Here is a 24,468-nt window from a genome sequence, read left to right on the forward strand (position 1 = left end):
CCTTTGCATTCCTGCAGTCTGTTGATATATGTGGAATTGGGTGACGGGGGTGTCACTGGTTGCTCCTATGGCTTTGCGCAGGCTTGTCTTTGCTCCTTGTCCACGGGCTGGCGGCGTCCGTCCGGAGTAAAGGTGAAGGAAGAGCAGGGAAGGCTGATATGTCTTCAATCTAGCTTTTGAACGCTTCGGTGTACTTTACCCTCCTTGAGCAGCGAAATTGGAATTCCAAAACCAGACTCCGAGTATGTGAGGTTGAATCATAATAACCATCGCGCAATCGCTGAATCGCCCCTTGCGGGAGCCTGGCTTTGCCCGCTCCAACCCGCGCGGAAGCGGGGCTTGGCACATCCATGATCTCAGATCCTGTTTCATGAATTCCACGTTTTACACATCACCAAGACGACTTCTCAACCCTGAAATTTACCTGCAGCCTTACTCTCTTCCTTCATATCACCAATTGTCCCGCTTGACATTCAGTACCGCCGCCTGTCCAGCACTGAGCCTTCAAGTCGTCAAGTCCGTTTAAACAAACTTTTGCGCTATCCTTAATTTGGCTTAGCGCCTACGGGCGGATCGGAATGGGATGCAAAAGGTGGGGTCGGTCGCTTCTGTCGTCTTCTAAATTCCTTCTGCTTCAAGGACGACGAGACGAGGCGAGCAGGCCAGCCGGCTCGGGTCGAATGGCGAGGAGCTGATTCTTCTTGGTGGCGATGTCGATTCTGCGGGGTTCGCTTACCTGCCATGCACTTATTTCCTGTTTCTGGGCAAGCCTTAGACTGTTTCAGTATGTTTGTGTTTCCGTCTTTTGCGTGCCACGTCTGTTTGTGCCGTGCTTTTTTTCTGTCGCATTCCAGGTTGGTGTGGGGCGGGAAGCGGCCCCGGCGCCTTCCCTTTCCGATCAGATGTGATGAAATAGTGTTGTGTCATTGGCTGGAAGGTCATCGGCTCGTTTGTTGGGAACCCAGTTTTGCTGGTGGGGCTATTTGAGAGGAGTGGCGGTTGTGGACAGCTGGCGGGGGTTGAGCTTGACTGGATTGGCGGTCTGCCTGGTTGGGTCATGGATTTCGGGCGAGACCCGGTTGGGTTTTGGCATTGGCACATTGGGTGTTGCATTCTGCTGGGATGCTAGCCCATTTCCGTGCTCACCGCCTGTTAACTATCGGTTTCTCGTTCCTCCTTTCACAGTCTATTCGAATTGGTGCGCCCATCATCCCTGTTCGTTTGACAAAGAGCGCCTGTGCCAAGGCCCGCTGCGAAGTTGTTAAAGTGTACTTCGTACCGACTTGTCATCCACAGAGAGTCAGAGGCGAGTTGTTGCGACAGTTTTGCTATGTTGTTTTGCTCTGCTGAAGATTTATCATTTTCTGCAGTCATGGGAAACCCAATGGGGGGTTTTGCAACTAACTCATGCCCACCGTTTCTCAATCCCACCCTTCAAGTGGGGACTTGTCGAATCGGGTGCGGCGGAAATCTTTGCCACCATAACATCAAGAGGAAAGTTGTTTCCATGTCGAAGTCGGCCGATGCCCATGCGCCGCGCGGATTTATTCTTCTCCATGGCTTTGATAAACCTTTGATTACCCAAGGACACGCAATAGCGACGAAGAGGGCACCTTGTGGTTTTTGCATTCCAGCCGATCCAGGGTAGAATTAACCCTGGGCCAAAATCAGCCAAACCCTGACTCAACTCGGCCGCCGTCATCGCTGGTGCGGCCGGGCAGGCCTGTTGGGTTGCTGGATCCTCCCGGGATTCTTTTCGGATATGGCCCCCAGAACCCACGGACGCTGCGCAAACCACCTTGTCGAAGGGGCGGGCTACGATGGGCTCGCATCTTCCTTGTGCGGTTTTGGCTGTCATGCAACCGGGCTGCGGGGAACAAGGCGTCGGTCCGCGATTTGCTGTCGGGAGGTTGGTCGGCACGGGTCGGGCCCACCAAAAAGGCGTGGGAGATGACATCCAAGTGAGGGCGATGTCGGCGGAAATAAGGCCGGATGTAGCCTTTCTCGGTGGAGATTTCCCGGGACTTGAACAGGAGACTCCCGTCGCTGCATGCTCTTTTCTCGGCCCTTCCGGATGAACATGGACAACCTCTCTCTGCGTCCACGCTGATACCACTTCGCAAAGCTTCGGTGTTGGGAGCCGACAAGACACTTTTCAACATGACTTCCGGATCCGACGTCGAGAAAGCTGCTCCCACAAGCACAATGCGCTCGCAGCTTGATGATATCTCGGTATCAGGGGGCGAAGACGCCGTTCCTTTCGCCGAAGAAGAGTTCCAACCTCCTGACGGAGGACTCGTTGCTTGGTCTCAGGTTGTGGCCGGTATTTTTATCAACATGATGGCTTGGGGTTACCCGTCGACGTTTGGCGTATATCAGCTTTACTACCGAGACACTCTCAAGCTCCCCGAGGCCCAAATTTCGTGGATTGGGTCCCTACAAGTCTTCCTCGCCTTCGCTATGTGCACCTTCTCTGGGAGACTAGCAGACGCCGGATATGTAAAGTCAACTATCATTGTCGGTTCGTTGATGGTTGTGTTTGGGACCTTCATGACGAGTCTTTGCAAGGAGTACTGGCAAATTTTCCTCGCCCAGGGATTGTGTACTGGGTTGGGCCTGGGCATCATCTTCATGCCTCCGCTGTCCGTCATCAATTCGTACTTTGTGACAAAACGATCCTCGGCGCTCGCCATCTCGGCGACTGGGACCGGCTTGGGGAGTGTCATCTTTCCCGCAACGATCCAGTACCTTATCCCGCGAATTGGGTTCCCGTGGGCAGTCCGATGCGCTGCCTTCGTGGCGTTGTTCGTGTCGATGGTCTCGGTTCTAATGCTGAGACCGAAATTGAAGCCGAGAAAATCGGGGCCTATTATCGAGTGGGAGGCATTCAAAGAAGGGCCGTATCTACTATACATGCTTGGGGCCTTCCTTTTCTTCTGGGCGCTTTATTTTGGCTTCTTTTACGTAAGTATGCTCACTGAACTTGCAGAAGAGTGTAGAATACTTACTACTCCTAGATCAACGCCTACGCCCGCAACATCATCCACTTTTCAACCACGGACTCGGTCCAGCTCCTCCTCATCACAAACGGCATGAGCGTGCCGAGTAGGCCGGTGACGGGCTATCTAGCCGACAGATACTTTGGGCCCATCAACCTGTATGCTTTTCAGACGCTGGTTTTGGGGTGCTTGATCTTTGCGTGGACCGGTGTAACCACGCGGACGGGGATGTATGTGTTCTCGGTCTTCTTCGGCCTTTCAGTGGGTGCCGCCCAAGGGTTATTTGCTGGCTCATTAGCTAGTTTGACTAAGGACCCGAGGAAAATGGGGACGCGGTTCGGTATGGTCTGTACCGTCGTAGCGTTCGCTTCGCTTGCGGGGCCGCCGACGGCCGGTGCCATTATTGATAAATCTGAGGGGCGCTATCTGTGGGCGCAAATCTGGGCTGGAATAGTGATCGTGCTAGCGTCGGTGTTGTTCGCGGCGACGAGGTGCGCTGTGGTGGGGTTCAAGCTGTGGGTAAAGATCTGAGATGACTTGCGAGGGGTTCATAATCTGAGACATGGGGTTGGGAACATGTCTCACCGATGAATGGGTCGATGTAAGACAGCTCATCGTTACCATTGGGCCGTACCCCATCTTGACGACGAATCGGCATTGAGAGATCAAAGGATCTCGTTGCTAGTATATCTCTGCGGAAAGTATCTGCTTGCTCCCTGATTCCCCAAAGGGATCCTGTCAAATAATATCATCGTCTACTCATCAAAAAGGATTCTCCCGGTATCCCTTCTCGGCCTCCGCATACGCATCATAGCCATACAAGAAGGGTTGGATCTCAGGACACGTCCACCGGCTCGGGAATGGGGCCTTGAGCTCCTTGCCTAGCATGCTCACCATCAGGGCATCCCTTTTCTCCTGCGCCTCTCCGTCTTCCATGTGCGAATCGTCCCTCTGCTTAAACGTCTCGAGCTGGATCTTTCTCCCCCTCTCTCTCCTCAACTTCTGATATAGCACCGACACACTTGGCAACTGCTTCGCCATCTCGCTCTTCCTTACCCTTCCTAGCAGCGATCCCAACACAGCGCCGTCCTCGAGACTCGAGTTCGCCCCTTGCGCCAGATACGGCAACATCGGGTGACAGCAATCCCCCGCCATGAAAAATGTCCCCTCCTTATTTGTCCACTCTGGCAACGCATCCAGCCACATCAAGCGCCACTTGTGCACCACCCCCTTTACCTGCTTCAAGAACCGCCCAAGCAACGGATCCCACCCCCCAAACCTCGCCCTCATCTCATCCATATCTCCCTCCAGCTTGGCCACGTCTTTGGGCAAATCATCCGGACATAAGAACACCAAATTATACATCTCCCCGGCCCGCACCGAGTACCCAACACAATGCGACCGGGGCCCGATCCAGAAGTTAACCGTTGCGTCCCTAATAAACCGCCTCAGCTCCTCCGCATCCTCCCCCTCCAACTGGTCCACACGGATGGTAATCCGATACGCCAGATCCCCCGTCGGGACGGCCGGACTCGGGCGACCCAAAAACGCCGGCCGGATAGCACTCCACAGCCCATCCGCGAGCAGAACAACATCCCCGCGGAGCACCAACCCGCCCTGGGCCAGACGCACGCGGGCCTCGGCGAAATCGACCGCGACCACGCGCGAGCCCAGGCGGATCTCGACGCCGAGCGCCTCGCACCGCGCCACCATGGCCTGCTGCAGGTCGACGCGGTGCAGGTCCCAGAAGGGGGCGCCGGCGCCGTAGCGCGCCCGCATCTGCCCCTGCAGGTCCGCCTCATGCGCCAGCAGCTTGCTGCCGTCGTACCGCCGCATCGAGAGCGAGGACGGGACGGCCGCGAGTGGTGCCAGGCGCTCGTCCAGCGACCAGGCCTTGAGCAGGCGCGTGCCGTTGGGGGTGAGCTGGAGGCCGGCCTGGGAGGGGGTTGGGGTGGTTAGTTAGTGGGTGGGGGCGTTCTTGGGTTAAGCTGGGTCAGGTTGGGTTGGGTCGGCTTGGTTTGGGGGGTTGATGAGGGTGACAGTGTGTGTGTGTGTGTGTGTGTGTGTGTGTGGCTTACTCCGACCTCCTGGAGCTCGTTCACAGCCTCCAGAACCGTTACTCGATGTGCTGGGTTTGCTAGTTTGGTCGATAGCGCGGCACTCAGTCCAGCTAGACCGGCGCCGATGATGATGAGGTGTATGCCCTCCTTCGAGTCGGTTTGTACACCCATTTTGCCGGTGCTCAAGGTATAATTTGGCAAACTAACGGACAGCCTTAGGTAGTCCGTAAGGAACCACTTGTAGAAGTCGACGATTGCAACTTCTTAAAACACGCGCCAGTAAAATTACTCCTCTCCCTTGGACAAATGTTTTCTAGGTTTCCTTGCAAAGGCGTGTCAATAGCCGTAGTAACCGGTGCCAAGTTCCGTCTCGAAATGGAGAGTTGTCTTGTTGCCTAGGTAGGTATTTATGCGGCAATGGAATGTGGGGGGAAGAGGAAATGCCGAGACCACCGGGAAACGCGGGGGTGTCTCGGGTGACCGCAGCCGGTTGTTTCCTGTTAAGAGACACAACTTTACATGGCAACGATAGATCAGAATGCAGAGCTGGAGCGTAATGGAACTGTCGGTTCTGCTCAAACCGATCCCCCGTGAGCTTGAATCTGGGTATCTAATCCATATACTATCCGTCTATGCGCTTTTGGTAGCCCTTTGTCTTTTCCGCTATACTCAGACACGATACCCAACACGGACCGTTTCGATATCAACCCTTCTTGCTATGGTCAAAGCGACCAACAAGCCCCTTCTTGTCTTCCCTCCACTACTCAGGGATCCCCAAATCTTTGGGATCCACTTCCCAGTCTTCTTCATCCCCCCAAACTGGCGCGAGTGAAAACAACCCCTGGATTTTGCCCATACCATACGCAACACCGTCCATCTGGCTTGCGTCGCCAGGCTTGACATCCGCCTGCTCAATTAGCACAGCCGTCGACAAGAAGTTGGTCTGAATGCCTGGCATCAGCTCCAGCTTCTGCCCGCCCCAGCTGAGCTCGACCTTGCCGGACTTGCGCACAGTCAGGTTGCCAAGGAAACCCCCTTCCTTAAGCTCATCACCACCTTCCTCGTCCTCACCAGCATCCTCGCCGCCGCCGTCGCTTTCCTTCTTGGCCATATCATCCTTGTCTTGGGTGAGGTCAATGTTCACCGGAGGCTGATTTAGCATATCGACATCATCGTTCGGTTCCGGCTTTACCGAGATTGGGTTGGCCGACGTGCCGTCACGGGGGACGACCCGTAGCGGCGGAAGCACCGGTGGGAACTGAAAGAGGAACATGTGGCCTTCGAGCGCGGCGTTGTTTGTTGTTCCATCTTCGGCTAGCGTGCCATCGCCCTGGAGGGTAAACAAATCGATCATGTGCTGGAGATCTTCAGTGAGGATCTCGGCTTCGGTATCCTTTGGCCCAGCCAGCAGCTTCTTAGGCTTCTGCTCGTTCACCAGCGCCTTTTTCTTCATCTCGGGGGACTCGGGTGCTTTGATACCCTCTGGGATCTCGTCCAAGTCCATCGCACCGCTCTCGGGCTCTTCCTGCTTGATTTTGCGTGTCTGCACAACCACCCGGGCGCCCTCTTCCTGGGCTGGTTCTTCGAAATCTTCAACTTGTGTAGAACCCCCCACAAAGAGACCTTCTTCGTCCGAGTCCGTTTCGACGGCGCCGGCCTTTTCTTGCGCCTCAATCTCCGCCGCGGTCGTCATAGTCACCCCCTCGTCCTTGTGTTCCACTCGTCGGATACCCATGGGCAAAACGGCCTTCTTCATCTTCTTAGTCGAGGTAATCGAGGCGCGATCTTCTTCGTCCGACACTTCGACGTAATTATAGAGCATGTCGGCATTGATTCTACTGTTGTCGATGATGCCCGAAGCGCCGTATGCGGTCTCCTCCCCTTTAATCCCGCCTTCGCCCTTGACAAAGCCAGAGCCAGAATTGGAACTAGACGCAACGGCATAACCGTCTGCGCCTTGGTAACCGGAAGCGGCTCCTCCCACCAAACTATCGAGTTGTTAGGCAATTGCAAAGCGCACCGGTTTTGATAAATAGCGACTCACAGCTTACGCCGGCCGACAGCGGCCCCGCGGCAGTGGAACTCCTCAAGTTCCCACGGAGTAACCCTCCACGGCCGCGACCACGCCCCCGACCTCGGCCACGGTTGAGCCGGGCTAATCGCCTTGCCTCCTCGGCATTCCTCTGCTCCTGTATCCTCGATTGTTCCTCGGCTAAGCGGGCGCGCTCTGTTTCACTCCGACGGACAGCCTTAGGTTTGAACTTGTTGGTGGTAGATGCACGAGTCGACGAGCTCGGCCCGGGAGTGGTGCTGGGTACTCTGGAAGACGCCGAGGGTGTGGAAACCTCTGGCGTTGACTCGGAAGATATTGTCATTACCGGAATAAGTGCAGAGCTTGAAGGGTTGGCGGCGCCTGCTGTCGTCGAGGGAGTCGGTTCGGCTTCTGACAGTTGCGCAACATCCTGGGAAGCCGCAGCGGAAGTCGCGCCACGGGCTGCACCTCCCCGACCACGGCCGCGGCCTCGCCCTCGTGTTGTCGGTTTCGGAGGCATCTATGATCGGTTCTAGTGGTCGTGATGGTCGGTGCGAATTTGTAAATGGGAGAAGGCAAGGAAAGAGTCGCGTTTGTCCGTTGCATTTCTTGACTGCCCCACCAAGGTCAGCATGGCAGCAGGGATCAAAGGTGGATCAAGCGCCAGAGCGGGGCATGTGCGATAAGGGTTGTGTGTGGGTGTGTGGGCACTGGGACTTCGAGGTCTTGGCATGATTCGAACCTCAGCTACCAAGTTTTTGGTAGTGTGCCCCCGAGTCTTCCAGGTTCTCCCGTTGCCCGCTCACCTGACGTTCTTGCTCCGTTTTGGCGTATTACGGCTCGGATGCCCTCAAAATAGGCATGAGGTGACAAGCATCATGAATTCTCCATTCCCCAAATCCTCCTCTGCCGATGGCAAGGGATGTATCATCGTCCGGCGCCTCCCCACAGGCGTTTCCGATCTTGAGACTTTCGAATACCAGTACCCGCTCAAGCTCGTCACCCCGAAACGGCCCCCCCAAACCAGCGCTCTCGTGTACTTGCTATCATACGGGGGTGGTTTAGTTGGGGGCGACCAAGTCAACTTGACCATCGAAGTCAAAACCGGTGCCAGGCTGAGTTTGGCCACGCAGGGGCACACCAAGATCTTCAAGTCAGCAAGCCCGGATATCGTCACTCGCCAGATAATGCGCGTCAACATTGCTACCGGTGCCGCCGTCTGCCTCCTCCCAGATCCGGTTCAGCCTTTTGCGCGCAGTGTCTACGAGCAAATCCAGATCTTCAGGCTAGCACAAAACGCATCGTTGTGCCTTCTGGATTGGGTCACCGAGGGGCGAACTGCCCTTGGGGAGCACTGGAGCTTCGTCAAATGGGTGGGCCGCAACGAGGTCTGGACGGTGGCCGAGGACCAGGGCGTTCAGGATCGGTTGCTCGTGAGAGATGTCGCAATCCTTGATAGCAAGAGAGTCCACCCCCAACTCCCGGTTTTGTGCGAGTCTATGAACGGGCATAGCGTATTCGGGACTCTCATTTTGCGGGGCCCTTTGATGAAGTCAGTTGGGGAGTTCTTCCTCGCTGAATTCGGTGCTCTCCCTCGACTTGGGGCTCGGGACTGGCGAAATGACGACGCAAAGGATTCGAAGGACTCGGTTGATCGCCTATCACCCCTTGATAAGTGGCGGGCAGAAAGACATCAGAAGGAGAAGGATAACAAGGTGCTGTGGTCTGCGGCCAGTGTCAGGGGTTGTGTTGTGGTCAAGTTCGGTGCTCCTACCGTCGAGGCTGGCCGACTTTGGGTCGGATCCATGTTGACCAAAGAAGGCAGCATCGCACAAAATTTTGGCGAGCAGGCGCTGATGTGCCTGAGGTGGTAACTCCCTTCCCCTTGACGAAGTTAGAAATTCCATGATCGCCCTACGAAACCTACCTGGAGGATTATCACCTCTATACTGAAAGTTCCTCAGTTCTTCCAGCAGTAAAGCGGCAGATTTACCCACATGGTGACGATATCTGACCAAGACCAAGCAATTATATTATTATTCACACTCCGCTATGCCTAGGGCGTGCCGGACCCTCAGCTATTTAGTGTACAGGAAAACCGTGCCCTCCCGGGCCGGGTGAAAAACCCATACCAACATTCAAAGAACGATGCGTTCTGGTGAGTCTGCGTATACAAAGAGAGGAGGCCTCCTGGCCTCCGAACGGGGGCGCTTCGGGCCGCCGCTTCCAGCTCGAGCCTCCTGGCTAAGTTGTACATCGGCAGCTTCCCCGAGTCCATCAGCCAGTCGAGGACTCTCCTCGCGAGCCGTGCAGTCGTGGGATTGATGCCGTGTAGAACAGAGTACAAGTCCCGTCGTGTCCGAATTCCAGTTCTCTCCCATCTTCGAGTCAACGGTGGAGCCAAACACCACACTACCAGGTGTTCGGCAGTCTCTCGTCCCTCGCAACACTCGCAGGCAGGAGTCAGAACCTCCGGGACTCCCCGTGTAAACAAGAAGTCCCGTAAGCCTATTACTCCCGTCCGGATTTGAATCAGCAGTGAGCTCTTCGCCTTGCTGAGACCGTCGTGCCTCCTTAGGGTTTCGTTCCGGAATAGCGTCTCCTGCTGATGGTCAAAGTCGTCCGCCGGCGACCAAGCAATTATAGCCATCCAATAATATCAAAGTTATTTTCAATACTAATTTACGGAATATGGAAAGGCCGCCAATACACTAATACTTTCAACATCCTCTATAAAGAAAGCACTTGACCTGTTGGTTGTTCCATCGATAGGTACATGTTCCTGTAGTTGCATACAATTGCATTGCGCTTGGCTTGGCAGGACATTGTGGGTCGACCAGGCGTGAATGCGCCAATCCGCCAAAATAATCTGGCGATTTGGGTGGTCGCTCGACGCGTCAATTGCCGAAAACGAACCAAAACCCAGCGCCCTCTCTCGACACGACCTTCTCATCCACACACCAAATGTAATAGTGTTTGGACGGCAACCACTCATGGAAACCTCAGACAATACCCCGACGAGCTCACCCGCTCCAACTTCTACCGCGCGTCGATCCGGACGCGTCACGAAGGCACCCGCCAAATTCACACCGGATGCGCCCGCCGCTACCAAGCGGAAGCGGAATGCCGAACACGACGATGATGACGCAGAGAACGAGTCGCCCGATGAGATAGATGATGTTAGCGATTCTAATGATGATGACGCCGACGATACTGCTACCGAGGAGCCCCGCCGTGCCAGCAAGAAAAAGAAGCCTTCATCGTCGCACGCCGCAAAGTCGAGAAAACCGGCTGCGAAAAAGCCCAAGATCAACGGCAGCGCCCTAGCAAGTGAACCTATCCATGGAGCACAACTACCGAGTCGCCCGAAGAAGGCGGTGCGAATTGCGATTGCCCAGGGCGACGCGAAGGGACTTTATGGTGGGTGCCCTTCCCGAAGCTATGCCCGCGCTACTCGTGCGATGCTAACCATGCTCACAGCCGATATCTTTGCCTCCGGAGATCTTCCAGATAAGGTAGCCACCGAATGGTACCACAAGTACCAAGAGGATGATGCTGCCGCCGTCACAGACCTGGTCAACTGCATCCTGCTGTCCGCCGGGTGCGACCAGCAGGTCACCCAAGACGACATCCGAGATCCCGAGAACTGCTCCAACAGGCTAGCAGATCTACAGAATGTTTACACCGAGGTATGTTAAGCTTTTGTGGGTGTGTCAGGCGCTGCGCCATGCTAACGTCGGCTGTTACAGGAGGGAATTACCGACTACCCCCTTATCTCCAAGGCCAAGTCGACCAAGTCGTTCCGCGACTTGCTGGTCGGCTTCTTCAGGTCTCTTGTGACCGTTCTTCACGAAACCGACGTTCTTTACAAAGACAGCACCTTGATGGAGAACATCGCGCGCTGGGTCGCCTCCATGTCTTCATCGACACTGCGGCCGTTTAGACACACAGCGACCACTGTCGCGCTCGCGATGGAGGCCGCCCTCGTCGAAGTTGCCAGGAAGCTCGATGATCGGATAACCAAGATGACCCAGCAGGTCGACACCGAAAAGGGCCGCAAAGGGAAAAACAAGGAACGACTGGCCGTGATTCAGAAAACCCTCGACGAAGCTGAACAAAACCGACAGCTTTGCCAGGAGCAGGTTACGGATTTTTTCGAGACGGTATTCGTCCACCGATACCGTGACATCGACGCCAAGATCCGGACCGAGTGTGTCGAGGCCCTCGGGACCTGGATTTGGTTCCTTCCCACATTTTTTGAGAAGCCCGAGTATCTACGGTACCTGGGTTGGATGCTGTCTGATATTACATCACAGACCAGGCAGGAGGTGTTGAAACAGCTTGCTCGTATTCTAAAGCGTGATGCTGAGAAGCTTGGCCATTTCATCGACCGCTTCCGACCACGCCTCGTCGAGATGGCTACTAAGGACGCTGACGTTGGCGTCCGGGTTGTAGCCATCTCGGTCATCCAAATCCTCAAGGACACGGGGATGCTTGAGCCCGACGAGATCGACTCGATTGGCCGGCTAATCTTCGACTCTGAACTGCGCGTGCGAAGAGCGGTCATTGATTTCTTCGCCGGCTGCGTGAACGACTCGATCGAGACCAAGATGGAGGAGTTGGGAGGCAGTGATATGGTCGACGAGCTCTTCGGGGATGACGAGGATGACGACTACTTTTCTCCTCGGAGAGACTGGATCAGCATCAAATGCCTCGCCGAGCTCCTCGCGGCATACGACGCCCAACTCGAGGAGGAAAACCAGACATTGCCAGTCCGTGGCCTAGATATTGCCGTTGAGATGATCCAGGCTGTGGCGCCCGAGAACCAGATTTCACTGGCTGCTCAGGTCCTGTACGAAAAGATTGACCAGGTCAAGAACTGGGAGCTCCTATCTGGTTACCTGCTTTATGATCACACGACAAGTACAAAATCGCGATCATCATCGAAGCGAACCTCTAACGAGGCAACGCTCAAGAGCGCTGTTGCGCCAGAAGGGAATGAAGAGCCGGTGCTTCTTGAGGTCCTTGCCTCTGCTGTTAGGCTTAGCCTAGCTTCTACTTCAGAGACAGACAGGAGCAGGAGGAAACAGCGCCCAGACGTTGCAGACGGTGCTGAAGATTCCGCCGTCCACCTAGCCAGCATCATTCCCCGCCTCTTGAACAAATATGGCGCCGAAGCGAGCACCGCAATCGTTGTATTGCGCCTGGAGCATTTCTTGCCCCTCGACGTGTTCCAGCAACTTCGGCAAGACTCGACTACATACAGCCGCCTACTAGATGAGATTTGCACTCAATTCGAACGTCACGCTGATAGAGGCGTGCTCGCGGAGGCGACAACAGCGCTACTGCACGCTCGCAAATATGACGAGCTGGAGGAGATGACGGATACGAAGATTGCCGACCTTTGGGAAACGGTGATCAACGCGCTTCGGCATCTGGACAAGACGCAAGAGCTCAACCACCGCGGAAACATGGGGCCCGCAGCCATCTCCCAGCTCGGCACCATTCTTCTCAAGATCAGCAAACTCACCAGCATTGCCGATTGCATCGAGGTTCTCGAAGCTGATGGCCAGTCCGAAGACTCCTCCAACCCGGTCATAGAACTCCTCATTTGCACTATCCACCGCGGCAAACTCGACCAAGTCGACGAGGCTCTTGACGATCTCGAAGATGAAGCTGTCTCATACGCGATCCAAGCAGCCCATTTCTACTTCATGTGGAAAGTCCGCACCCTGGTCTCCGCCGTCCAATCATCCACGAACATCCCTATTCGCACAATCGAACGCCTGTCCACCCTCCGCCAGACCTGCGCTGACAACCTGATCTGGACGCTCTCTTCTCGCGGCACGAATGACGAGCTGCGGCTCTTCGCCACCGGAGCCCTCTGCGACCTACATGTGCTGTTCGCCTCCCTCCGGGAGACCGTCAACCAGCAGCACCAGCAGCAGGAGTCGCGCCACGACTACCGGGAACTAGAACCCCTTTACGAACCCATCCAGCCAGGCCTCACCAACGAGCTCATCGAGATTTATAACGCTGCCGAGCGCGCGTACGCGCGTATCACGAAGCGCGCTCTCAACGAGCCTACAGCCGATGAACAACGGAGGCAGCAACAGCAGGACCCGACGCAGCCGCCGAACGGGGGCGACGACGACGACGACGGTGATGACGATGATGAAGAGGACGAGGAAGAAGCTGCTGCCGACGCCGCCATGAGCCCAACCGAGCGCAAAGGCAAGGAGCTCAAGCTAGAGCGCGCGCTGTGCGAGCTGGCGGGTAAACTAGTGCTCGCAATTCTCGCAAAGACGGTCGACCAGATCGGCCCGCAGGCTGGCAAGCTCCGTCGCAGGATGGTGCGAAACCAGGCCAGGCTAGGTGGGAACCTGAGGGAGACGGTTGGGTTCCTAGACGAGGCCCAAGTTGAGGGAGCGGGTGGCCGCTGGTGGTGGCGGTGCTGTAGGGAGGAAAAGGGACAAGGGGAAGGGGAAGGCTGCTGCGTCTATTGCTAAAACGAAGGCTGCCGCGGCGGGTACTGCTGGGAATGGCACTAGTGCGTCGACGGCGGCGGGGTCGAAGAGGGCGGCGCTGAGTGAGGAGATTGTTGTTGAGGATGATGACTCGGATTTGTCCGAGGTTGAGGAGGCGGAACCCGAGCCGGAGGAGGGGTCGATGGAGGACCTGAGGAGACGGGAGTTGTTGGATGACCCAATTGAGGATGAGGAACTAGAGGACGGTGATGGTGGGGGAGACAAGATGGACGAAGATGAGTCGGTATTAGGGGATTGAGGCAGGGGCTTGTGCTTGGGTTTCACTGGGATGTATCTGTTTTCGTGTTCGCCTCCCGCCTGACGCGGCGGGGCGGTTGTATCATGAGTATGGGTGATGAGATTGGGCTTGGGCTTTCGTTCATACCACTATTATTCTTTGCTTCTGTAGAGTCGTTTCTAGGTATTTGTTGGGCGGCTCTACTTCGCTGGTCTCGCAACTTGAATACCACTTGCAGTATCGTATGTGTATTCGAGGGACGAAAGAACCAACTCAAAATCGCCTCTCAACCCAGCAAGGGGTCGTTGGTGGAAATCTAAGGCAGTCATGAACACCACCATCACCGGCTATTTTGGCCAAACTTCAGAAGCGCCATACGTGTCTAATCACATACATTTCGCCGAACCAATTCGTAATCACAATCCTCAGTCATGAATCTTGGTCCCAAAAAGCCCAAAACACCGTACCCACCGACCTTCGCGTTCCTTTCCTTCGTAGACTCCATACTGCTTAATGCAGCAAGTAAAGGGGATGTTCGAGACTGCCTTCCCGTCGCCCTCGCCCTCGATTTCGGGGTGGGAGCTCTGCAGCGGCGGTTTCGGGAGCCGTGGCTGGGATTTTCCAGCGCCCCTGAACCGGTGGTGATTACCATCCTCGGTCTCTTGCTCCATTTGTTTCCTCCCCGCGGCCTGAGTCTTGAGCTCCTCCAGATTTCCCCACAGCGTGAACATGCGCTTGCGCAACTTGTTGAGCGTGTCTGTGTCCTGGCGCAGGTCGGCCGCATCAAGACCCGTCAGGCATTGTGCTTCGAGGTTGTCAACAAGGACCCAGAGGCGCGGCGGCGGCGGCGCGCCCTTTGCGTGATCAGAAGGGGTTGGGTCTTCGAGCTGCAAGGCGAAGCGCCATTCCCAGACCCGCTGACTTCTGGAGGTCTCCTCGTCATCGGATGACGAAGGACCCTCGCTGTCTTCCTCGTTGTCAGAGAGCACATCGTACTCGGTTTGTCTCCGCCCATAAGCAAAGTCTTCCAGCGAGGCCGGGAAAAAGTCGACCACGCGAGCAGAAGCTTTAAACTTGGCGCAGATGAAAGGTAACACCAGGGTGGGTGTTTTGGTTCTTGGTCGTTATCTCATGCACTGTCGGCCGAAGGATGGATGCGATAGTAGAGTTGGGTGCGTCGCGTGTTTCGCAAGTGACGTGGTGGTTGAGATTGGGTTGCGGTTCCTGTTTGTCAAGCGGCTCGTCCGCCCCCTGACGTTTTATCGGCTCGGCGGGCCTCGACGCCGGCGTTCTATTCCCGTTGATCGGGGGAGCCTCTTGACCTGACGAAGCGGAAGCCCTTTCGCTTCAGTCCCGCTATTTGGGCGGATTTGACCTCCTTGATCTGCCGTTTCTTCATCTTGTGGTAGTCGCGGCATCGGCGGAGCGCCTCCTTTCAGGTTCGGGTCTATTGTGTCGGGGTCTCCGGTATCGAGAACATACACGTTGATTGTTGGGTTGCCGCGCATGAAGCCTTCGAGGAACTGGCCATCTCTGCCGTACTTGATTTGAACATTGCGCAGACTGACCCATTGCCCCGCTTTTACTTCGTCACGGATGTAACTTGCGTGAGGTTCGAAGCAGGTGACCTGAAGAGACTTTTTCCCGTACGGCCCGATCCAATCTTCGCGGGGTATATTAGCGCCGCCCGTGGTGTACCCGTACGGATCAACGCCCGATGCCAATTCTGACAGCCCTTCCCATGCTTTTGGGTGGAAGTGTGTGTTCTCGGTGTAATCCGAGACATACAGAGTAGCTAGATCGAAGCCGGCGTAGGGTTCTCTGGCCACGTGTACAATCAAGTCGTAGAACTTGCCCGCTTCCACATCTTCAAGCAAGCCGAATTTCCGTCTAGTATTGAGGGACTGTGCCGCTCTGGCTTGGAACTTGGTCTCTTCGGGGAGGAAACACTTATCAATCTTGTGGTGTATGTGCGAGACATAGGCGGTCTCCTCGGGGCTGGGCACATGGCCATCTCGCTTTGAAGCCGGTTCTAAGGCGATTTTGGCGGATTGAGGGTGTTTCGGAATCTTGGAAGCCTTGTACACTCGGATTGAAGTTGCATGGTTGGTGATGAGGGAAAAGGGGTTGGATTGGTATTTCTGCACCTTGGCAGCGGTTACGAGGACAACATCACCCACATCGACTTGGGGCATACAGGCTTCTGGACGGAAAATGACAAACTCGAGGCCATTGTTCTCATCCTCAATGGAGAGATCGTACAGGGCGATGCTAGATTTGTGGTCTGCCAATGTGTTAGACAACCGACTCTGAATAGGAACTGCAAACAAATGCAACTCACCAGTGCCACCGGTTGGTATGGGAAGGCGCCAGTCTTTCACCACGCCGACGACATTGACAAGACTCCCTAGAGATACGTCCTCTTCCAAAATGGCCTGAAGATTGATGAACTTGGGGGGAAGAGAGGGCTCCGATGGGGTGGAACCTCCCAGCCCCTTGCTCTTCTTCCGGGAAGCCCCCACGGGCATTGTTGTGAGAAGGCGCTAAGAACTGGAGATAGAAAGTAAAGTACTTGGTTTTTCCATAAATGAGTGACATTGAGCTAGAACTAAAGTCCCAAGTTCATGGTTCTCTGTAGATTTTGGTTCGGTGTGCTGGTGATGGTGTTGCTGCTGCAACGCGACTGCAAACGCGTCTTGAGGAATGACCAATCCCCCTGAATCGCCATTCACTCGCCATTTCATGTGCACATGCGATCTGACCCCGCTGCTAGGTCCGTGCTTCACACGTGGGTCTTTCTTTGAGCAATGCCCCGCTGCTGGTGCCTTTAAGTCTGAAGCGCCAATCAGCTGCCGATGACTCGGGCCTTGGTGGGGCGTAAAACTGGGCTGCTCCCCCCCATCCCAGTCAAACACACTGAGAGGGACAAGAGGCCCCGTTCTGTTTCCAGTTTCTGCGTCTCCAAATTCTTTCATTGTCCAAAAACAATCACAAACTCTTCCACCCATTCCTTTCAGAAAACCAAGTGCTGGGCCACACCAACATAGCTTTCTCAACGCTGTGGCAACCTGATTTCCAGCGCAAATCTTCATTTATTTTATTTTGACATCACCGTCGCGGTTTTCGTTGCCGTGTTTCAGTGATCGCCGCCCGCTCCCCCCCTCCATCGCCCAAGCTCAAGTCGTCAACGGCGACCGACAATCGCAGCCATGGCCGAACGATACATTCCCGAGCACCGTCGCACCCAGTTTAAGGCGAAGAGCACCTTCAAGCCCGAGGAGCTGCGTCGCCGCCGTGAGGAGCAGCAGGTCGAAATCCGCAAGGCGAAGCGTGAGGAGAACCTGGCCAAGCGCCGTGGTATTGGCACTGGCGATGACCGCCCGGGTGCTTCCTTGGGTGCTGCCCCCGATAGCGACGATGAAAACCCGCCGAGCGAGTCTCAGGTATGTCATCTCCCCTGTCCTGTCCCAAATGCACATGCCATCGCTCGTCATCGACTCTCCGCATCCAAGAGCTGCAGCTCCCATGATGCATTCACCCCACTTGTACCCCGCCGCCTGTTGTGGTCACTGCTGGTGAGACCCGGTCCGCATTCGGCACCGCCCGCACCACATGCTACACCAACATCATCGCATCACAGCAATACTGTAGCAATACATCATTCAACAGCTTTTCCCACTGCCTGCCCATTCCTTAGTACACCTGCTGCCACCAAACTCGTATGCTAACTTGAGTTGCGCAGCTTAACGAGGACCTCCCCCAGATGGTTGCCGGCGTCTTCTCGGACCAGATCGACCTCCAGATTCAAGCTACGACAAAATTCCGGAAACTGCTTAGCAAAGAGCGAAACCCTCCTATCGAAGAGGTGATCAAGACTGGTGTCGTGAGCCGTTTTGTCGAGTTTCTGCGGTCGCCCCATACCCTTGTCCAGTTCGAGGCTGCCTGGGCCCTTACCAACATCGCGTCTGGCTCCGCGACACAGACCCAAGTGGTCATTGAGGCCGGCGCTGTGCCCATTTTTGTTGAGCTCCTCAACAGCCCTGAGCCCGACGTACGTGAGCAGGCCGTTTGGGCTCTTGGCAACATTGCTGGCGACAGCCCGCAGTGCAGAGATTACGTCCTGGGCCAGGGCGCTCTGCGCCCCTTGCTCAACCTCCTTGGGGACAGCCGCAAGTTGAGCATGCTTCGTAATGCTACCTGGACCTTGAGCAACTTCTGCCGTGGCAAGACGCCCCAACCTGATTGGAATACGGTGCGTCGACAGCCCTCTTCCCCGCTGCTCTTCGCTATCACGTGATGCTAATGTGTCCCAGATTCAGCCCGCACTTCCGATTCTCGCTAAGCTCGTGTATTCTCTGGATGATGAGGTCCTGATTGACGCCTGCTGGGCCATCTCATACCTGTCCGACGGCTCCAATGACAAGATCCAATCCGTGATCGAAGCGGGCATCCCGCGCCGGCTGGTCGAGCTTCTCATGCATGCGTCGACCTCGGTCCAAACTCCCGCCCTCCGCTCGGTCGGCAACATCGTCACCGGCGACGATGTGCAAACCCAAGTCATCATTAACTGCGGCGCCTTGCCCTGCCTACTCTCACTGCTGAGCAGCAATAAGGACGGAATTCGTAAGGAGGCTTGCTGGACTATCTCTAACATTACCGCCGGGAACTCTGCACAGATCCAAGCTGTCATTGATGCCAATATCATTCCGCCTCTCATCCACTTGCTCACCAATGGCGACTTGAAGACTCGCAAGGAGGCGTGCTGGGCGATCAGCAACGCCACCTCGGGCGGCCTGCAGAAGCCTGAGCAGATTCGATATCTGGTTAACCATGGCTGCATCAGGCCGCTGTGCGACCTCCTTGCTTGCCCTGATAACAAGATCATTCAGGTCGCTCTGGACGGTCTCGAGAACATCCTCAAGGTTGGAGATCTCGACAAACAGGCCTCTGGCGAGGGCTCCGATTCGATCAACCGTTATGCGCTGTTCATCGAGGAGTGTGGCGGTATGGAGAAGATCCATGATTGCCAGACCAACGCCAACGAAGAGATTTACATGAAAGCCTACAACATCATCGAGAAGTATTTCTCGGATGAGGAGGAGAATGCTGCCGACGATGCCATGGGCCAAAACCAACAGTTTGGCTTTGGTGCCGCGAACGGCTCTCAGCAGGGCGGCTTCAACTTCGGCGGGAATGGCGCTGAATCGATGGATATGTAAAAGTTTGGTTAAGGGAGGATACGGCGGGCTAGGTGGTGAAGGGATGGGCTCGATATGCTATCGGCCTTCCTGGAGTTACTAAGCCCCTCCCTTGCCCCGGCCATGCAAGACTGACCTTCCCACCGTCCCGCTGCGTTTTCCACCGGACTCCGAAAACAGGGCACATCTATGCTTTCGGCAAACACCACCAGCCCTTAACCCCAAACGTACCCCTCGACATCACCACCCCACAGCCCAACAAGCTTTACCTTAATTTTGTTTTATCGACAACCCATGGAATAACAGCATAGAGGGAGCGGCCAGGTCCTTTGGTAGCTTGATAGCTCCAGCCTGGTGAAAACATGGATGCGTCTTATGAGTAGCACAGGAAGGAGGAAAGGGTCTGAATGGTAGCTTGATAGCTCCTACCCTATGACGAAGACGGCGGGGGTGCACGAGCCGCGCCGCGCCGGAGGTGAAACAGGAGCTGATGTGGCCCAATCCAGGGCGCATGTGTCGCCTCAGGGCCGGCCATTGCTAGTGCATGGCCGCAAGAGAGGTGGCTGCCGTGGATACTTGTGTTTGGCCACTGACCCCATCAAGTGGTGGGCGACAGGACAAACCGAGACAGGTTTTTGATGACGGGATGTATGGGGCGGCTGGTATATGGACTACTAGTAACTCCCTACAGACAGACAAATGAAGCCACGGCAACGTTGACATGAATTACGAAGAGAATAGGTGTGTCAAGCGGAGGTCATAGATGTGTATGGGCTGGGTGTGTGAACATGTGTGTGTGTGCGTACACTGGTTCAGACACGTCGGCACAATCAGAATCAAACGCCCGCTGTCAACACTTCTGACCCAATTCGTCTATTTCCACCGCCCATACGAGCCAATTGCTAACCATGCTTTTAAGATGCCCATGTATGTATATCTAGCTAAACAACACGTTATTGAACCAGCCGATTGCCTCGGTTCCCGCCATTCGAGAACAGCCAAACAACCGGCCTAGCAGCCAAAACCCATCAAGCTCCAACCTAGAACGGCAACCAGCAGTAACAACAACGAAGAAACGTGAATCTCAATCACGCATCCATCCCATCCAACTCAATCAGCCGCGTGACAAGCCGGATGATTTCGGCCCCGACCCCGGGCCCCTCTGACGAGTCGAACGTGGCCGGGTTCTCGATACGCCGTTCGATCAGCCGGTCGATGACCCCACGGAGCCGCGATACCAGCACGCCGATACGCGCCCATCCGCGCAGCCGCAACCAGCCGTCTACCAGCAACCCGCGACCCTGCGTGTCAAGCGCGATGTCGCCAGTAAAGAGGAGGAGGGTGTAGGCGTTGAATGCTGTAGCAGGGGTTGGTTAGTTGGCAGGTTGCGATGATGATTGGGTGGTTGGATGGGGGTAGGAGGGTGGTTTGTATGTATTGAAGCTTTTGGGGGGGCAGAAAGGGTAAGAGAGGAGAACTCACGTGTCAAATCCCGCACAAAAACCTTGCTCGTGGCCATCATATTGAAATATGACACGAACGCCGCGCTCCCAGAAAACCCCTGACTGTCAAACATGGTGCTGGACGGGTGAATAAAGACACGGCCGTGGTCTTGCGAGAAATACTTGATCGTCTTGGCCTCGGGGTCGAGTTCGACCGCACCGGAGACCGAGGTCGCGAACTTCTTGTCGGGGAACTGGATACGGCAGAGCTGGGGCGCAAAGGCAGACGCTGTGAGTGCGCGGAGGAGCGGAGTGGATGCCGAGGGTTGGGAGGTAGAAGGGCGGATGCCCATTTCGGACAGCGAGGTGTAGTACTGCGATCTGGTCGATGCGATGTCCGATAGCGTGGGGAATGAAAGGAAGTTCTCATCGCACCACTGCCGGACTCTGCGGTGCTGGATGGAGCGGTCGGCCATCATGTTGTCCCATTCCTGGTATGCCCGAAGGTCGGTGAGCAAGTCACCATCCCCGCGAGCAAAGCGCATTTTTGCCTCCTTCGCCTCGCCACGTTTTTCGGCCGGCGAGAGGAACGGGCTCTTCGTGCTCAGGATGGCAGCGATGGTAACACAGTCGTCGAGGCAACCGAAGATGGCGCCGTAAACCATCAGTTTGCCGCAGCGCAGATCTGCAGGTATCATAGCCAGCTGCTGACCGAGGGCCGTTAGCTCGTCGCCATCTAGGGCGCCCATCCGCCGGAGCATGGTAATCGCCCCCTCCACAGCGGTCGCCTCCGGTGGTGTGGGCGCGCGCGCGAGAAAATGACTGATATCTCGAATGCCCATGGCACGGACAGCGAGGCTGAGTTGTTCAAGCGGTACGCGTCGGATTTCCGGTTCCGGGCGCTCGGCCATTTGATGTTCGAGATTGCGTGTGTAGAGTTTGTAGCATTTACCGGCTTGGACACGGCCAGCACGGCCGCGGCGCTGCTTGCAGGCGGCGAGAGACGCCCAAGTCTCCTCCAATTTGCGCATGTTGTTTGCTGGGTCAAATGAGATCTCCTTGACTCTGCCGCTATCAATGACGGCGACGATGTCATCGATGGTGATGGATGTCTCTGCCACATTGGTGGCGACAACCACCTTCCTCCGGCCTTGCGGTGCGGTGGCAAAGACTTTCTTCTGCTCCCTAGTCTCTAGGGACGCATGTAAAGGTAAAACGTGAAGCGATGGTGCTGATCGTAGGGCGTTGCATGCGCGGTTGATCTCGGCTACGCCAGGTAGGAAGATTAGGATGCCGCCTAGCTTTTGCCTCGACGATAGATCCTCGTCGATGCTCTTGACCGTCTCGAATAGCAGGTCGTAGTTGATGCGGGTGCCAAGTTTCTGGATAACCTTGTTGATGGGGTCCGCCTGGTCTCCAGAGGGTGTGCTAGCCCCATCATCATAATAGTCATACCTATTCCCAACGCTGAAACCTGTCATCCGAATCACGTCGTCGAGGTAGTAGTCCTGGACTGGGTATGTGCGGCCCGAGATCTCAACCAAGCCAACGGTAACATTCTGCTGATCCGCCATGAAGTAGTCTCTGAAGGAAGCTGCGTCTAGGGTGGCGCTCATGAGGATGAGCTTCAGATCTTGCCGCTTGTAAAGGACATCACGAATGATGCTCAAGAGGAAGTCGGTATCCAGGCTACGCTCGTGAACTTCATCAACCACGACATGGCTAACATCCGCCAATGAGGACACCACATCTTCAACACGACCACCCGAAGTTTGGAGGCGCCTTAGTAGTACACCAGTCGTCACGAAGGTAATTTTGGTGATTGGGCTGGTTCTGCTCTCGCCGCGTATCGTATAACCGACTTCCTGCCCAACCTGAGTGCATCGCTCCTCGGCGACACGGTCGGCAAGACCCAGCGCAGAGATACGGCGTGGTTGTGTGACGATGATGTTTGCTCCTCCTCCCAGGCCTTTGCTATACAAATCGTCCAGAATAAATTGTACCGACTGGGTTGACTTGCCGGAACCGGTCTCGCCGGAGATGATGGTGACCTGGTTCTCGGAAACAGTCCGAATGACATCGGCCCTAACCTGCCACGCCGGCAAACGCTCGCGCTGGGACAGCATCTTTTTGTAGTTAAGCGCCTCTGTCCTCGCCACCCATTCTTGCCTGCTGCGAGGATTCGGCGTCCAGTTGATGGGTTCCGGGTACCGGGGTCTCCGCCGCGCTGTTTTAGTGGCAACCATCGTGGGCTCCTCGGAAGCGGCTGATGAGACAGCAGCAACATCCCTGAGGGCTCCCGGTCGTTCAATAATCTCGTTGATACTCTCCTGTACCCAACTTACGAGATAGTAAATTTTCGCTTCCTCGCCTTGCAGCGATTCGCTTGCGTACGCAAGCGCTTTCTTGATGACGCTCAACTTGATGTAGGCCGGCAGCGGGGCTGCAACCGACACGACGACATGAGTCGGATACTGGGGCGTCTTTCGGAATTGCAGGTACGTCTCGACATCGGTATTGGCTCCGTTGACCACCGATTCAAGCCGTATCTGACATACTTCGGGTGAAGTGCGAGTGTATTTGTCCCCAAAACTGGCTTCCAGGGTTGCCATTTCCTCGTCCCAACTCTCGTCGGGGGTCCTCCACGAGTCGATTTCCTCATCGTGGGCTGCACCCTGACCTGTACCACTCGACAGCAGCAATGTTTGCAAGGCCTCAGCAGCCTTGCCCTCATCACCACCGTTGGCGTCCAGAATCCGGCGACAGAGATCAATCGAGTACCCAGACTCCGTGAGGCGCTTTATGGCGCCTTCTCTCCGCAGATCGGTAGCTGCCACCGTTACACCGGCAGTGTACTTCTCGGGGAGGGCCCACCGCGGTAGGTCGTCCTCTGGGATGTGCACAAGCAGCCACTCGAGCGTCTCCTCACGGTCTTTACACTCCTCCACCGCCTCTTCGGCGTGGCTTTGGCGGAACCCCAACTCCTTGAACTCCTTCACAATCGCCGCCTTTTGGTCCGGCGGCATGACCACGCCATGGGGATTCCAGACCGTCTCCCTCCGCAACAAATCCTCGAGCTGCGACCGCGTCCTATTCCCCATCTCGATCTTGGGCACCGTCGCCCAGCCCCTCATAAGAGAATGCGCCCCACCTCCGCCGCCGCCACTACCCCTGAAAGCGAGTGACATCCCGCCCTGGTTCCCCTCAGCAGCCTTCTCCCTCGATGCCTGGGCCTGTGCCTTCTTCTTCTCGGCGGTCGCCTTGGCTTCTTCTCGCTCCCTTGCTGCCTGGAACGGATCGGCCTCGTACATCCAGCCCTTGCCTTCCTTCACATCCTGCTTCTTGAGGGCTTCAAAATCCTTCCACAACGCCTTGTAGTCTGGCGGTAGCGAGATGTGTATGTTCTTCATGTTGCACACGCGATACAGCGCGTAGGTGGCGGCAAAGTGCTTCGCCTCGAGGGCAGTCGGCTTGTATGCCAAGTGCACGTGGCTCGGGGGCAGCTTGAAGGGTGGTAGACGGGTGACCTCGCCGGTCTTGGGGTTTTTGGCGGCGAGGCTGGTAAAAACAGAGAAGCCCTCCTTTGTCTTGATAGTGTTATAGTCAGGACGCTCCCACTTTTGCTTTTGGCAGTGCTCTGAAAGCAGGTTCACAGGAAGCTTGCCAGTCCAAGAAGCACCGCCGATGAGCTGTCGGGCAGTTGGGCGAGGCGGCCCATCGGGAGTTTCTGAGGGGTTTCCACTATTAGGCGTCGTGGTGCTGGCGTTGGAGGGGCCGCCGCCGCCACCTCGTCGGCCTTTGGGATCCTTGTCTGAGTTGGTGAAGACGATAAAATCCCCTTCAGAAGGGGCTTTCGTCTTGGCATCCTTCTTGTTGGTTTTGGCAGGAGCGGCAGACGGTGTGGACGCCGGGGCGCTGTTGGTGTTTTTTCCCTTCTTTGCCATTTTGGGATTTGGTTTGTGATTCCTGGTT

At 55.9% G+C, this 24,468-nt stretch overlaps 7 protein-coding genes across 7 annotated transcripts; 2 read left to right on the plus strand and 5 right to left on the minus strand.

The window, feature by feature from the left end:
* Positions 1 to 1,667: 1,667 nt before the first annotated feature.
* On the minus strand, positions 1,668 to 2,915 carry CHGG_02678 (uncharacterized protein; the record flags this gene model as incomplete). Its single annotated transcript, XM_001229193.1, has 2 exons — positions 1,668 to 2,308; positions 2,441 to 2,915. 2 exons carry the CDS (start codon positions 2,913 to 2,915, stop codon positions 1,668 to 1,670), a joined length of 1,116 nt encoding a protein of 371 aa, XP_001229194.1.
* Positions 2,916 to 3,761: 846 nt separating this feature from the next.
* On the minus strand, positions 3,762 to 5,230 carry CHGG_02679 (uncharacterized protein; the record flags this gene model as incomplete). The annotated part of the gene is made up of 2 exons (XM_001229194.1): positions 3,762 to 4,934; positions 5,078 to 5,230. The coding sequence occupies 2 exons, from the start codon at positions 5,228 to 5,230 to the stop codon at positions 3,762 to 3,764; spliced, it is 1,326 nt and encodes a 441-aa protein (XP_001229195.1).
* A 589-nt stretch (positions 5,231 to 5,819) lies between these two features.
* Positions 5,820 to 7,611, minus strand: CHGG_02680 (uncharacterized protein; the record flags this gene model as incomplete). Its single annotated transcript, XM_001229195.1, has 2 exons — positions 5,820 to 6,959; positions 7,111 to 7,611. 2 exons carry the CDS (start codon positions 7,609 to 7,611, stop codon positions 5,820 to 5,822), a joined length of 1,641 nt encoding a protein of 546 aa, XP_001229196.1.
* A 358-nt stretch (positions 7,612 to 7,969) lies between these two features.
* On the plus strand, positions 7,970 to 13,877 carry CHGG_02681 (uncharacterized protein; the record flags this gene model as incomplete). The annotated part of the gene is made up of 5 exons (XM_001229196.1): positions 7,970 to 8,961; positions 9,355 to 9,593; positions 10,065 to 10,780; positions 10,841 to 13,444; positions 13,500 to 13,877. The coding sequence occupies 5 exons, from the start codon at positions 7,970 to 7,972 to the stop codon at positions 13,875 to 13,877; spliced, it is 4,929 nt and encodes a 1,642-aa protein (XP_001229197.1).
* Positions 13,878 to 14,142: 265 nt separating this feature from the next.
* CHGG_02682 (uncharacterized protein) lies at positions 14,143 to 16,384 on the minus strand (the record flags this gene model as incomplete). Its single annotated transcript, XM_001229197.1, has 4 exons — positions 14,143 to 14,172; positions 14,324 to 14,929; positions 15,179 to 16,140; positions 16,198 to 16,384. The coding sequence occupies 4 exons, from the start codon at positions 16,382 to 16,384 to the stop codon at positions 14,143 to 14,145; spliced, it is 1,785 nt and encodes a 594-aa protein (XP_001229198.1).
* A 681-nt stretch (positions 16,385 to 17,065) lies between these two features.
* Positions 17,066 to 19,075, plus strand: CHGG_02683 (uncharacterized protein; the record flags this gene model as incomplete). The annotated part of the gene is made up of 3 exons (XM_001229198.1): positions 17,066 to 17,299; positions 17,599 to 18,108; positions 18,176 to 19,075. The coding sequence occupies 3 exons, from the start codon at positions 17,066 to 17,068 to the stop codon at positions 19,073 to 19,075; spliced, it is 1,644 nt and encodes a 547-aa protein (XP_001229199.1).
* Positions 19,076 to 20,142: 1,067 nt separating this feature from the next.
* CHGG_02684 (uncharacterized protein) lies at positions 20,143 to 24,440 on the minus strand (the record flags this gene model as incomplete). Its single annotated transcript, XM_001229199.1, has 3 exons — positions 20,143 to 20,411; positions 20,537 to 22,785; positions 22,891 to 24,440. 3 exons carry the CDS (start codon positions 24,438 to 24,440, stop codon positions 20,143 to 20,145), a joined length of 4,068 nt encoding a protein of 1,355 aa, XP_001229200.1.
* Positions 24,441 to 24,468: the final 28 nt, after the last annotated feature.

Source organism: Chaetomium globosum, genomic scaffold, assembly GCF_000143365.1.
Source record: "Chaetomium globosum CBS 148.51 scaffold_2 genomic scaffold, whole genome shotgun sequence".
NCBI lineage: Eukaryota > Fungi > Ascomycota > Sordariomycetes > Sordariales > Chaetomiaceae > Chaetomium > Chaetomium globosum.